Here is a 13,711-nt window from a genome sequence, read left to right as displayed (position 1 = left end):
TTCTGACTCCCTGAAGTACTGGGGCCCAAAACTTTGGCCAGGCCCTGGGACTGGAGCCATCTTTGGTGACACAGGTGATATGGGCAAGGCATTGCGATGGGGAGAATGGGCTGGAGGTTAAAACTTCGAATCTGGGAACTCACCACACTGGTGTGACTGGGGCACTCCTGCCTTCTCCCTGCCTGACCCAGTTCCTAGAGGGACTTGGTCAGGGAGAGCAGTGTTCCGCAAGCACCTCTGGCCTTGGACTGCTGCACTTCTCTGGCATCGCCTGCTCTCAGGAGGGTTTTCTGAGCTGCTGTCTCCCCGTCTCAGACCCTGGGAATAAGCTTAGCTCCCATGGGGTCTTCCAGGCAGAAACCGCTGCTGTTGGTGAAGTGCTACAGTTGGCAAATACTCTTGATGTGGAAGATGGGTTCCCACAGGGTGCTGGAGCCACACCGGGGGGGAGGTGGTTGATGAAAAAAGACAACAGAGGGTGAAAAGCTGAGCTCCCTTTTCAGCCTTTGTGGGTCTATTCCTGGCTTTGTCGCTCACCCCATCATTAAGGGGTTACCAGCAGTTCTCAATAGGGCTGTCCTCCCTCTCAGCCCACACTTCGCATGTAAAAGGAGTTACTCAGGAAAAATTCTCCTCTAATTTTAAACCTAGCTCCAGAAAAGGCTTTAAGTACACAAAATGGATGGAAACATGTGAAATGTGGACTCTGAACCCCAGCCCTTCAGTGCTGCTGCACCCTGGTATCTGAGCTCCACAGACTTCTTGGTGTGCCCTCTTTGCGTCCCTCACTGCCCCGTGGTTGGGTACCCACACTTGAGGCATTGCCCTATTAAACTTGTCCCCCACAAAGCACCAGCAGTTCAAACATATGAGATCCAGTTACCACATCAGATCCCAGACAGAGGGAAATAGGACAGCAAGGAAGTGCCATGAAGCTACAGGCCTTCTCTCACGGGCAGGGGCCAAGGTGTTTGCTGGGTGTAAGGAAGTGGAGGGAGGCTGCAGTGTTGCAGCACAGCCCCGCATAGCTCTGTCTGCAGCCCAGCAGCTGGGAGGCTGCTCTGCTAAAAATGGCCTGTTCCCTCTGCAGCTGTGGAGCTTCCCACCGCCGCTTTTCAGCCGCCTCTGTACAGGAGCCATGCTGGGGAGGGGGAGTGAAAGACAGTGTGAGGAACCTCAGGCAGGGCAGGCTGCAGCTCCTCACCTGAAGCACCACTCTGCTTCAGAAACCCCCTGCCCATGCAAGGGGGCGTGGGATTCTGGAGCAGGTGAGATGGAGAAAGGGCTGTTGGCTTGTGCTGGGGGGAGGACTGACAAGGGGAACTTGTGCCTCTCCTGGGCAGCCTTAGCCAGCTCATCCAAAGAAGACACTCTTTCCCTTCTGCCCACCGCTTCTGGCTGCTTGGTGCTTTAGTCCCTGCACAGGCTCAGGGGCAGACAAATGGGGAACGGCTCTCCTGCTGCCCTCCCTGTGTCAACCTGCATTAGCCCTGTTACCCCAAGCAGGATGCTTCCTCCTTGGCAGACCTGGCAGGCAGGCTGTGCCTGGGGACTGAGCTCCTGTGCAAGCGTGCCGCACAGCTGTCTGGCTAATTTTAGCGCTCCTGTAGCACACGCGTTTCCTAAGGGTAAGGGGAGGGGAAGGGCTGGCAGGCTTCACAAGAGCTTCCCAAAGCTCAAGGCTGGGTCTTGGGCAGCTCTGGCACCACAGAAGAAGGGTCCTGGGGGCTCTTCCCAGCCTGCCTGGGTAGATAGCACAGGCTGCTACCCCATGGACTTCAGGGCTGGAGGGCTGGAGGTGGCTCTCACCCAAAGCACTTGCTGCCAGGGAACTGGGGCAGTAGGGCAGGACCTAGGTGGCTGCAGGGGCACACGGCCACGATCCCCTGTGACTCTGAGGACAGCATCAGGAATAGACCCACAGGGAGCCTGAGCACTCCCCTTGTCTCTGGCTGCAGGGAGTCCCAAGACAAACGCAGCATGATGCCTGAGAGCATGTGGCAGCTTGAGTCAGACAAGAACTTTATCTGCTACTAGATAATACATGTAAACAGTCCCAGTTTTATGCAGAAGCAATGAAAACACTTGAAAAGCTTTCACAGCTGAGCATCACATCCCCCTCACTGCCAGTGCCTCACTATGCCCTGCACAGCACCGCTGCTGAAACTAAGGCAGTGCTGCCTTACCAGCACTGCTGCTGGAAACCCTTTCCTCTGTCTCTGAAAGCTCCCCTGGAGAACTATACAGGCAGGGCTGCCCAGCTCTCCAGCTGAGATGTTCCCCTGATAAGGCATGGAGCCATGCCAGGGATATAAGAACCCATATAATGCTGTTCCCAAAGATGCCCACAAATGCAGGCTGAACTCCTGTGGCCATATGAAGGCAGCTGTCCATTCAGCAAGGAAGGAGGTGGAAGCAGGACATCCTGGAGCTGGTGATATTTTGGTTAGCTCTTGAGATGTTGCTTTTCTCTTGACAATGTGATTTCAGCCCAGGTCCCCTGGGATTTCACGCAGCGTTGCTGATTGTCTGCTACATTTCAGATGTGGATTTGACCTTTACATGATTGATCACTTTGTGGAGCCTTAGCTCATCTTCATCTTCCTTATCCTTTTAGCTTAACCTTGTGCTTCACTGGCTGACAGCAGGGCCAAATCGGGCCCCATTTCTCACCAGCACTGCTTAGCAATTGTCAGGAGTGAGCCAAATCTGTGCTGCCTTCCAGCCTCGGAGCCCAGAGCACGTCACAAATGTTAATGAATTGAGCCTGACAATGCAGTCGGGTCCTCGGGGGAGGAAGGTAGGATGGGCCCCCACCTTCCAGCTTGGAGGCACAACAGCAGGGCTCAGACGCTCAGAGTGCTGGGTAAGTGATTAGCAATGTGGGAAGAAAGCCCTGGCTCCCACCTCTGAGCTATAATCACAGGAACGCTTGCTCAGTGTAATCCCCCGGGCTATTTTTTTTTTTTTTTTTGCCTGTTTCCCCTGGGAGCGATAGGCTGCTCTGCCCCTGTCTCCCATGGCTCCCCTGGCCTCAAGGGCAGCCCAGTACATCTGATGTGCCAGGCATCCATGCCCCCTCCCTCACAAGTTGTGCCAAATGATCACTATGCCAAACAGTTAGGACAGAGTGGAAAATTTCCCCCTCTCCACGGCTGCATCTCCTGCTCAGTCAAGCCTAACTAAATTACACATCGATCCTCGTGCTTTCTGCAAGGATGCCGACCGAGCTCTTTGCTTCTTCGGCAGCAACTGCCTGAAGCATCTCTGTCCTGCCCATAAGCAGCTGGGTGACTGTAGCTACTGCTGTTTCTGGCCTTACCTGGGAGGAGGGACAGGCAAGAGGCTTAAGTGTGGGGTGGGCACTGAAGATGGGAAGTCTGAGCAGGTGTCCCACTGGCCCCATCTCCTACCGGCTTTGTAGGTCCCTGGTGTGGGCCGGGCTGCAGCAGCAGCTCTGAAGCCTGCCCAGCTGGAACCTAGTGGAGGTGCCACCTGGCCCCTGGAATTCAGGAGATGTCACCACCGCGGCCCCCCCAGGAGGGTGCAGCCACCTGCTCCCACTCTCCGCGGGAAGGAAGCAGGGATGGCCAGCTGGTGCACCGGAGGCAGGTCCGGCAACTCGTGTGGCATCAGCGTCAGGGATGCTGTCCCCCCAGGTGCGATGCCCACCGCCGGCCCCTCGGCGCGGCTCAGCCCGGCCGGGCGCCGCGGGTCGCCATTGGCTGCGGCGGGCGGGGCGGGGCAGCCCCGCCTCTGTCGAGAGCCGCCGCCGAGCCCGGCCCGGCCCGGCCCCGCTTCAACAGGCGGCGGTGGCGAAGCGGCCGCGGCAGGCAGGGCAGGGCACGGCAGGGCCGGGCCGGGCCGGGCAGGGCAGGGCAGGGCAGGGCAGGGCCGGTCCGGTCCGCCGGGCTCCGCGCCGGGCGCCCCACCGGCCCCCCGCCGGCAGGATGATCGGCGTCAACAGCATCAACAGCAGCGCGGGGCGCATGCGGTCCCGCTCCATGTGCTCGGTGCGCTACGGGCGCAACTACCGCGGCGTGGAGACCTTCTGCTACGGCTGGCCCCAGCGCTCCCGCACCCTCAAGCCGGTGCTCTACACCGACCTGGTGGTCAGCCGCATCCAGAGCCGCCGCAAGAAGAAGCCGGTAAGCGGCGGGTCGGGGAAGCGGGGGGCGCCGTGGGGGAATGCGCAGCGCCCTGCGCCCCGGCGGGGACGCGGGTGGGTGAACGTGCCCGGACAGTCGCTCGCTGCAAGAGCCTCAGCCCTGGTACGGAGCAGCCAGCCCCATCTCCCTCTCGTACCTGCTTTCTGCGGAGCCGGGTCTCCACCATGCCCCCTCCTCCCGAGGGTCCCCGTCCCCAATCCTGCATTTCTGCCCCCTCCATCCCACCCCGATCACGGACGTGGCGGGAGCGCGGCAAGACCTGGGTGACATTGCGCCGCTTACCGTGGTCTGGCAGCAGTGCTTGCTCGAAAACATCGCTGCGAGAGGAATCCAGGACAGAGCCGTACCGTTGGGACCTGCCCTACGGCTTAGCATAAGTGACAAGCTCTGCGGGCTCTCTGCCAAGGGTTGCGCTGCGCCGTGCCCTGCCAGGGCAGACTGGCACCCACCTGGGCGTCGGGGAGAGCCGCAAGGCAACGCTGAGGGGCAGCGCCGCAGCCCCGGCGCCCAGCCGAGCAGAGTTAGAGGAAGGAGTGGCTGCCTGGACAAAAAGGGGCTTTTTATTGCCGAGAGCTTGCTCGCTGTGAGCCGGCATCTGTTTTGGAGATACTAGGCTGGGGCGCATCGGTCCTGGGTGGGAAGAAGCGAACAGGCTGTCTCTGGGCGCGTCCTGCCTCGGTCGGGTGCCTGCCTCCGGTGTAGTAGCGGGAGAAGAGCCCACACCGGCCCTTCCTCGCAGGCAAGATGGGGCAGAGCAGTCAGGGTTACCTCAGAGCTACTTGGGCTGCCCTCGTGGCTAAAACCAGCCCGGTGGGGCCATCGGGGCCGTGCCAAGCCGCGGTGCTGTCATAGCGCAGTACGGTCTGGGGGCAGCATTAAGTTGTGACGCACTCGGATGGAAACATGCAGTTGGGAGATGCTCGGTCGCTGCTTCCCGCGCTGTGGGGCTGCGCTGGGAAGGGTCTGCTGTCCTGGGGGAGATAGTTGCCTGCGCAAGGAGTAGTTTAAATATTTTGAAAGAGGTTGGTGCAGCTTACAGTGTTACTGAGTCAAAAGTGTGGGGCCAAGATGGGTAGCTGTCACCTGCTGCCACCCATGACTGCAGCAGGGTGGAAGGTCATGCACAGGACATTGTCCCCGTGGCAGCCCATTTTACAGGGAAAAAAGTCTGTCCTCAAGTCACTTTGCTCTGTGTGCACACAGGAGCCCCTCTGCAGCGGGGGGGGGGGGAGGGAGGGACACGGGGATGTATGCAGCAGGGCTGGTGTGTGCCAGGTGATGAGTTGTTCTTGAGCATGGGTTGTGCATGCTGGGCAGGCAGGAAATGCGGGGGGGGTGCTGCTGAGGTGAATTAGGGACCCGACAGGTACAGTTCCATCTGACATACAGCTCTGATCTGACTCTACTGTTCAGATCTGTGCAGCTGGAGGGTCTGTGTGCCTGGGGGACCTCACAGAGCTTTGTGGCTGGGTGTAGCGAAGATATTTTGCTAAGGAAAAGTTGGCCACAGCCAGCAATTGAGCTTTCATGTTTAAATGCTGTCAGTCAGAGAGAGGTAGAATGACTGCAGGGAGGGTGCTTGATGGCTGTGAAGTCTGTCTTGAAGAATGTCATGAACCCATGGCTGGTCACAGGGCTGACAAGAGGAAGGGGAGCCTTGATATGCACATGGCATCTTGCTGCATGGAGAGCTGAGCACTGTGGTGTTTAGCAGAGGAACTAGCAGACTAGAAGGAGGATGTGTCCGTAAGACTTATGATGCATAGAAGAGGCACTCCAGAAGGGGTTAAAACCCTCATCCGAGTGCCCAAATTCCTGCCTTAACCTTCACCCGTTACTTGAGTACTGGGCTACAGTCCTCAGTACAGTTCTGTGCCAAAGCTGTATTCAGACCAGCTTGTTACTCAGCTCCCCAGACCATCACTGGATCTTGTGTCTGGTCTGGTCTGAGCTGAGGAGCTGAAGGGGGGTGTCTTCTCCCTGCCCTGCTTACTTAGGCTGTCCCCAGCAGGGCTGGCCCTGTGGCTGGGCTAGAACATCAGAGCCACCTGCCTCTTGCCAGTGCAGCCCCTTAGCTGTCCTTGAGACTGTTTGGTAGAGCGGGGCTCAGGGACAGCCTCTCAGCCTGCTTTTGGGAGGGAAAGCACCAAAGAAAGATGTTGATTCAGTTAGAAATCCCACTGGGACAGTACATTCCTAGGTCTCTTTAGCATTGCGCATGTCTAGGGCAGAGCTGGCTGACTGGTCTGGCATGCTGCAACAGTGAGCTCATAACCCAGCGATGGCAAAAAACCCCAACCATGCTTGGGGTCATCATCCATAGTGGCATGTGGCCAGTGCCCAGCTTTCTCTTGGGTAGTACTTGCAAGCTCAGAGATGTCAAAGAGTTGCTGTCCTTTTGGCCCAGGAGAAATGAATCCACGGAACAAAGAGAGTCTGGAGAGAGGGACCTGCTGATGAATCTGGTGTCTGTGGTCTCTGCTGACGTGGTTGTGAGTTAGGCTTCAGGAACCTGCGTCACCTGCGCTTCCCTAGCAGAAACGATCTGTGCACCAAAAAGCCCAGAATTTTGTGGAGTGACAGGCAGTGGTTCTGCTACAGGACCAGAACAGCAGGGTGGGCTTTGTGGCTGGAATGCATCTTCTTGGCTAGGACTTGGGCTGAGTCCACCAGCTTTGTACCTGAGATTGGTCTTGGATGAGGTTGGTATTTAGCCAAGCAGAATTTTGGCAGGTTTTAAGTGTAGATGTAAAGCTTTGTGTTGCCCTCTCAATCCCACAGTCTCCCTGTTCCCTTGCACAGGAGTGCTGAGCAGCCCCTGCTTCCTGTCTCTGAGGTGGGGTACTTGGCAGCCCCTGCTGGTAATGGGCTTGGTGGGATGCTGTTGGGGCTTGTAGCAGGGCAGCTGGAGCCTTTTGAAGCCATAAGGCAGTTCAGCCTGGAGTCCCAGCACCCAGGTTTTTGTAACACGGTACTCTGCCAGGATGTTATCCGGCACTGTGCCATCCTGAATTACTCCTCGAGCATCTTCTGCTATCAGCTCATCCACTCAGCATTTAGCAGCAATCCTCCCGCAAGCCCTGCACGGGGCTGGGGTTCTCTCCAGCCCTCCAAAATCCCTGCTCAGCTGGCTCACATCTCCCTGCCTTGGGTCAGGGAGTTGACACTTCTCTGTATCACCAATGAGCCAGATGGAGCCAAGCCACATGTGCCATTCTGCCCGCTCTTTCTGAGGTGCTTTTGTGCCATTTCCAGTGCCCACTACTCCGTGCCATTTTCTTAGTCTCCTTTTTGTCTGTTGGTTCTCAGCATTTTTCAGCTGCATCCCTGGCAGTGATTAAGATCCCTTCTCTTCTGTTTCCCATGGTGACTCCTTATCATCTACATTGCTCTGAGATCCTGCTTATCCCCCTGCTCTGCTCCCAGATTATGTTCTGCAGGGCTCTGGATTGCCTTTTTCCTCCCAGATTCTTCTCTAAATCTCTTTGCTCCTCTGGCTGCCTTGCTGCCAGCCTGCTGGTGGGTATCTCCTGCTCACAACTTAGCATCCTGCCCCTCTGGCACTGGGACTGCACTAATGGGTCTGGGATCAAATCTCTCAGGCTCTGAGGCTATTACCCCTTTATAGGTCTCCTGTCTTCCCAGGAGAGAACTGAACCCAACTTTTCTGCCTGCTAGATTGAGATGATCCCTTCCTTCCTCTGAGAAACAAGCTGGTGCTATGCCAGCATTTCCCTGATGGGAAAGTGTGGAAAGAGCTGGGTTCCCGCTCCATCCTGGCTGCTGCACCTCTTGGGAGTGATGAATGTCCCTTCCCTAGACACCGCTGGGGCCTCTCTGCTGGCCAGCATTCCCGGGCCCCTGCACGCCTCCAGCTGTACTTTCTCAGCCACCAGCAAGATCTCTCAGCAGCAGTCTCTGGCCCAGTGATGGATGTTGACAGCTGCATGAACAGCCTGTGCAAGACTCGATTATTTTCCTCCAAGGATGATGCCTTCCAGATCTTGCTCCAAAGCCCTCTGTGAGCACTATGTTGAAACCCTCTCTGGAGCCTCCCTGACTACAGAGCTGTGCTGAGCACTGCTGGCTTGCACCCAGCTCAAACCAGACAAACACTTGGGAGTGGGACCCTTAAGCATCCTGCTGTAGGCAGGCTTAGTTTGTTCCTGTGCAGAAATACAGGCAGCAGACCCTGCCTTGCTCAGATGGGTGATGTTTGGGTCTCCAAGGAGGGAAAAGTGTTGGGATTGCTGGGGAGGGGGTAGGGACAGGCCACAGCCACTCCAAGCACCTGCCTTGACCAGCCACAAGGTCCTCTGAGTGTCTCATGAAGGACAGCATACCAGGGTTTCTGCCAGTGCAGGGCCAGCACTGTGCTGAAGTCTCTCACAAAGTGTGCTCCTGCAGGAGCAATGCATTGCTAGGGAGTGCTGGGTGCTGCCATGAGCCTGTTTCTGCCAGCCCAGGGTGTGTGGCTGAGTGCAGTGAAGTTGTTGGCTGTGGTCTGTTGTGGCATGGAGCTTCTGGGGGCCCTGGGGCAGGCTGAGGTTCCACTGAGTGGGGTGAAGGCATGCACCAATGAAGTCTGTCCCAAAATCTTGCTGTCCTTGGACTTAGGCCTCCTGAAGGCTGTCACTTTTACCGGTCTGGAACACCTTGGAATAGGGAGAAACAGCTCTCCCAAGCACTTGGAAATGTTAGGTGTGCCTCACCATTATGCTGCTAACACTGTGGCACTGTCACAGGCAGGTAGAGACAAAGGGTAGGAGAGGGCAAAATGCCAGGGCCATCCCCAGCATTGTCCTTGAGGTGGGGGGTGGTTTGCAGGTCCCGTGGTCCCCAGGAGAAAGTGTCTGTACCCCTAAATCGAGGTCAGCTGGCTAGCCTAGCCAGGACAGGGCTGGACCAGAACTGACATGGGGTTACCTTAACCTCTGGTGTCCCTGAGCCAGTCTGGCGTGCCTCCTCTGTTCCCCAGAGCAGACCCCCAGCCTGGCACCACTGTCCTGCTGACCCCCCCACTCTTCTCTCTGCAGGCACTGTATGGCTCCATCAAGAACGAGAAGCTGCAGTGGGCCATGTAAGTACCCCTGCAGGGGATGCTGCTGTATGGCACTGGGTGGGCAGTGAGTCCAGCCAGCCCCCGAGGCCGCACAAGCCATGATGCTGCAGGGCAGGTGCCCCTGTGAGGATGAGAGCAGGAGAGGGAGCTTGGGCTGGGTTGGGCTGGGGTGCAGGCAGTGTACCCCTGGCTGCCCTCAGCACTGCCATGGGGGTCCCTTCTCCAGCATGCTGGGGGAAAGCCATCTGAGGCCAAGGTTTCTTGCAGCTTTGGCATGGGTTTGTGCCTTGGTGGCTGTGCCCAGGGTGGGAATAGACAGCCTCTGGAGGTGCTGTGGCTGTGCCAGGGCCCCACAGGGTGCCTGCACCCTCACCTACAGCTGCCATCTCCAGCAGCAGGAGCAGCAGCGCCTGCGCTGCAGGGATTAATCAGCCCGGTCCTACCCAGTGCTGAGCGATGCGCTCGACCGCTGCCATGGAGACGCCGGCAGATGCTGAGGGGTTTAATTAGCAGCGAGCGGCTGAGGGAGCGGGGAGGCAGCAGCTCTGGGCTCCCACATCTTCCTGCGGGCGGGGGGGAGTGGCACCAGTGCAGCCTGCCCATAGTGAGGGGCTGTGACCGGGTGGGAGCCCACACCTGCTCCTGCCCACACCTGCTCCTGCCCTTGGATGGTACTGCCCAACGCCTTCCCACCACAGTCCCCCTGCACCCCTTTGCCTCTGGCTCTGGGCCCTGTAGTCTGGCTGCCACCCTTAAAATGTGGGGACCAGAGCCTGCGTCTCTCCTCGTGGGGGCATTCCATTCTATGGCCATTCTATGCCTCCTTCCTACCAGCTGGGGACCAGCAGTGAGCCTGTATGCCGTTATGCCGTGGACTGGGGCGCTGTGGTAGTGCCAAGCCCTGGGGTACTGCTCCTCCATCGCTTCTGGCTCATCAGCTGGCTGGCATCTGTCACACCCCTGCCCAAAAAAAGGCTCCTCAATCCCTGGGGCAGGCAGGGGTCCCACCCTGAATCAGCAGTAAAAGCCCAATGCCTTGTCTTTCAAGGGACCAGGCAGCACCTTGGCTGTCTAGAGAGACAGGGGCACATGGGCATGGCTAGGTTTGGGATGCTCACCAGTGCTGATGGAAGACTGCTCATCCTGGCCTGCTGCTCCTGGCTTCCCTTTCAGAAGCCAGGCCTAAAAGTGGCACCGACCAGTGGGGAACTTGGTATTTGCTTTTCCCAGAAAGGTAACAAACTCTTTCCCCACCCAAATCTGATTGGCAGAGATGAGGAGGAGCTGAGAAAGTCCCTCTCAGAGCTGGCAGATCCCAACCCGAAGTCCATCAAGCGCATCAGCAGCTGCAGTAACCCCTTTCTGGACTTTTCCCAGGACTCCAGCATTGCCACTTACAAGCATGGGCTGTTAGTCCGCAAGATCCACGCTGATCCTGACTGCAAGAAAAGTAGGTGCCTGTGGAGGCCATGGGAGGCCCCTGGGGCAAGAGGGCACTAGTGAACTCCAGAAGTGAATGGGAAGCAGGGCAGGAGTCACTATGTGATGTCCAACTGTAGCATCATGCCAGCCTCCAGCATCAGTGCTGTTCCAGGCATAATTCAGCTCTCAGGCTGGGGAGCTGAAAGGCCTGTCCCTGCCCATCCACATGCACCATCAGGGCTTGGCAGATGCCGAGCAGGCAGGAAGTGAAGCCCCTGCCCACAGCACTGGGAAAGGGGCAGGCAGGGTGATGGGGTGGGGTCTCCTGTTGCACCCCTACCACAGGATTGTGTGGATGAAGGAAGGTGTCCTGTGGTGTGATAGACAAGGCTCACAGAGGGCTGCAGCTGGTTGGGCACTGCCAGGCATGTTCACTGTATTCCCCATAAAATCCCTCCTAAGCCCTGGCCATCTAATGCTGCCTAGATCTGATTAGATGCAGCCGCCCTTCAAAGCCAGCATTACCTGGCAGGCAGCACCGCCTTGTCCCCATGCCCGAGCATGGAGGCAGCGGTGAAGCCAAGCACAGGCAGCGAGGCAGGGAGCGCAGGGGGGAGCGCAGGGGGAGCGCAGCACGGCGCTGGCCCCGGGAGGCGGCAGCGGCCCCCCTGCCAGCAGCACCATCTGCCAGCCACGCGGCCTGCATGGGCTCAGGTGCGCAGGGACAGTCCTGGCGTGCTGCCCGTCCCGGGGGTGGGGTGACGTGCGTTGTGGCAGGGCTGGCTGGAGGAGGGTGGGGGGTGGCTTTTACCCCCGCTCAATTCTGAGGCTGATGTCTGAGCTGCTCTCTCTTCCTCGGCAGCACCCCGAGGGAAGCGCGGCTGGAAGCCCTTCCACGCCATCCTGAAGGGGATGATTCTCTACCTGCAGAAGGTAGGCGGCAGGGCCACCTCTGTCCACATCAAGGAGAGGGATTGTCCCCAGTCCAGAGGGTGGGTCACAGCAGTCTCCACAGCAGTGAGAGAGGGGCTGCAGCACACAGCACTGCAAAGCCTGGCTTAAGTAGACTCAGCACCCTGCATGCCTGAGCAGCTGCTTGGGGGTCTGGTGGCATTCCTTTTTGCAGGGTGCTTGGGTACAGCCTGGGCAGTGAAAGGCACTACTAACTGAGAGCTCTGCATGCAGGGGGCCTGGCTGGGAAGAAGGGCATCAGGGTCTTTGCCCTGAGTGGGGCATTGGGCTGCACATCCAGTTCCCTGCAGGCACATACACAGGGAACTGGGGGCAGTGGGGAGCAGCCCCTGTGCTGTTGCCAAGCCAATGCACCTAGGTTGTGCAGCCTCTCTCCAGGGGTGTAGCATGAGCTGGAAGCAGAGTCTGCAGCTGCCTCGTGGAGGGTAAGCTCCAAGCTCTGCCACAGCCAGCACTAGTCTGCAGTTCCTGAAACCTCATAGAGCTGACTCATGGTGGGGTGCATCCCTGAGCTGGCTCTGAAACACCCCATGATTTGCAGGAGGAGTATAAGCCAGGGAAGGCTCTGGCAGAAGAAGAACTGAAGAATGCTATTAGCATCCACCATTCACTTGCCACGCGGGCATCTGACTACAGCAAGCGACCCAATGTCTTCTACCTCAGGACAGCTGACTGGAGGGTCTTCCTTTTCCAAGCACAGTGAGTCCTTCAGGATCCCTGGCTGGGCCCCACGCCAGGGCACAGGGACTCCCCTGACTTGAATGTAGGGTGGGATGGGGCTTAGGGCCACCTTGCTCTCTCCTGTCCTGGCCCTTTCTGGAAGGAGAGGGACCTGATGTCAGTGCTGAGCTTTGCCCAGCTCCTCTTTTTCCTACCCTGCTGGGCTCAGGTTAGCTGTGGGTAGAGTCCCAGATGCCATGGCTGGCCAGGGCCAGGCCTGGGGGACTCAGACTTTGTCTGCAGAGCAGAGCCCTCTGTCTTTGACACAGATAGCCCATCTGTATTTTGGCCTTTTTTCTCAGGAACCCTGAACAGATGCACTCGTGGATCACACGCATCAACGTGGTGGCAGCCATGTTCTCTGCACCCCCCTTCCCCGCAGCCATCGGCTCCCAGAAGAAGTTCAGCCGCCCGCTGCTGCCCAGCTCCTGCACCAGGCTGTCTCAGGTGGGCCACGGTGTGGGGGCAATGGTGAGCCTGGGACAAACCCCTGGATCTGCCAGTGGCACTTTCCCCTATAGAGGGATCTGTGTGGTGCCATGCACCCAGCTGCCTCCCCAGCGAGGTAAAGGGCCAAGGGGGAGACAAAGAAAAGGGGTACTGAGACTGGGGGCAGACAGTGAGGTCTTGTTCCTGGCAGCGGGGCTGGACTCAGGTGATGGTCCGACCACGGAGGAGAAAGTGGTTCCACATCATGACTTGCAAGGTCCTGCGAGGGACCTTGAAAGGCAACCAGCTGGGGGGATTAGCTGGCACTCGTGCATACCAGGGCAGTTATTCATAGAGCAGAAAGGATTTAAAAAACCACCAGCCTAGTTTGAGAGGGATTAAATTTTTCTGCTTTAAGACTGCAGTCAGTCCTCCTATGAGGTGAGAGCAGATTCCCCCCAAGAGCCTGTGATTTTGCCTGCCATTTAAAAAAACAAAAATCAAACCTGGGAGCAGAAGCTGAGATCCTGGCTGCTCCTAGAAGGGGAAAAACCTGTTCTGTGCCCAGCCAGCTCACATTACTAGGGGGACAGAGCAGGGCACTGACATAGTGCCACCCTTTCCCAGGAGGAACAGGTGAAGAACCATGAGACCAAGTTCAAGACAATGTCAGCGGAGCTACTGGAGCATCGTTCTTCACTGCCTGAGAAGAAGGTGAAAGGCAAGGAGTACGAGGAGCTAAAGCAGAAGGAAGAGTACCTGGAATTTGAGGTGAGCTGGAAGATGCCCCCCTCTACCCTCAGGCCCTCTGCCCCTACCTGTTTGGCCATCCTCAGTGAGGGGACCAACCCATCCCATCAGCTGAGTTACACTGCCACTGCTGTGGTCTAAGACCACAAGTATTCCTCTGCCCTGGGATGCTGGCTGGGTTGGAGGG

At 57.9% G+C, this 13,711-nt stretch overlaps 1 protein-coding gene across 5 annotated transcripts in view; it reads left to right on the top strand.

The window, feature by feature from the left end:
• The window catches only part of PSD (pleckstrin and Sec7 domain containing), a 34,965-nt gene that overhangs the window by 19,205 nt on the left and 2,049 nt on the right, over positions 1-13,711 (top strand). For 3 of the 5 annotated variants that reach the window (XM_069019482.1, XM_069019484.1, XM_069019483.1), the window contains 6 exons: positions 9,206-9,249; positions 10,503-10,681; positions 11,516-11,586; positions 12,167-12,324; positions 12,648-12,792; positions 13,402-13,545. In XM_069019482.1, the coding sequence (XP_068875583.1) occupies positions 9,206-9,249; positions 10,503-10,681; positions 11,516-11,586; positions 12,167-12,324; positions 12,648-12,792; positions 13,402-13,545 (741 nt within the window). Of the gene's footprint in view, positions 1-191; positions 2,374-2,617; positions 2,948-9,205; positions 9,250-10,502; positions 10,682-11,515; positions 11,587-12,166; positions 12,325-12,647; positions 12,793-13,401; positions 13,546-13,711 lie in introns of those variants that run through there. The other 2 variants (XM_069019487.1, XM_069019485.1) reach the window with 2 other exon arrangements.

The sequence above is a fragment of the Aphelocoma coerulescens genome, chromosome 6 (genome assembly GCF_041296385.1).
Source record: "Aphelocoma coerulescens isolate FSJ_1873_10779 chromosome 6, UR_Acoe_1.0, whole genome shotgun sequence".
Taxonomy (NCBI): domain Eukaryota; kingdom Metazoa; phylum Chordata; class Aves; order Passeriformes; family Corvidae; genus Aphelocoma; species Aphelocoma coerulescens.
The sequence above is the reverse complement of the archived record's forward strand: the minus strand, read 5'-3'. Positions and strand labels throughout refer to the sequence as shown.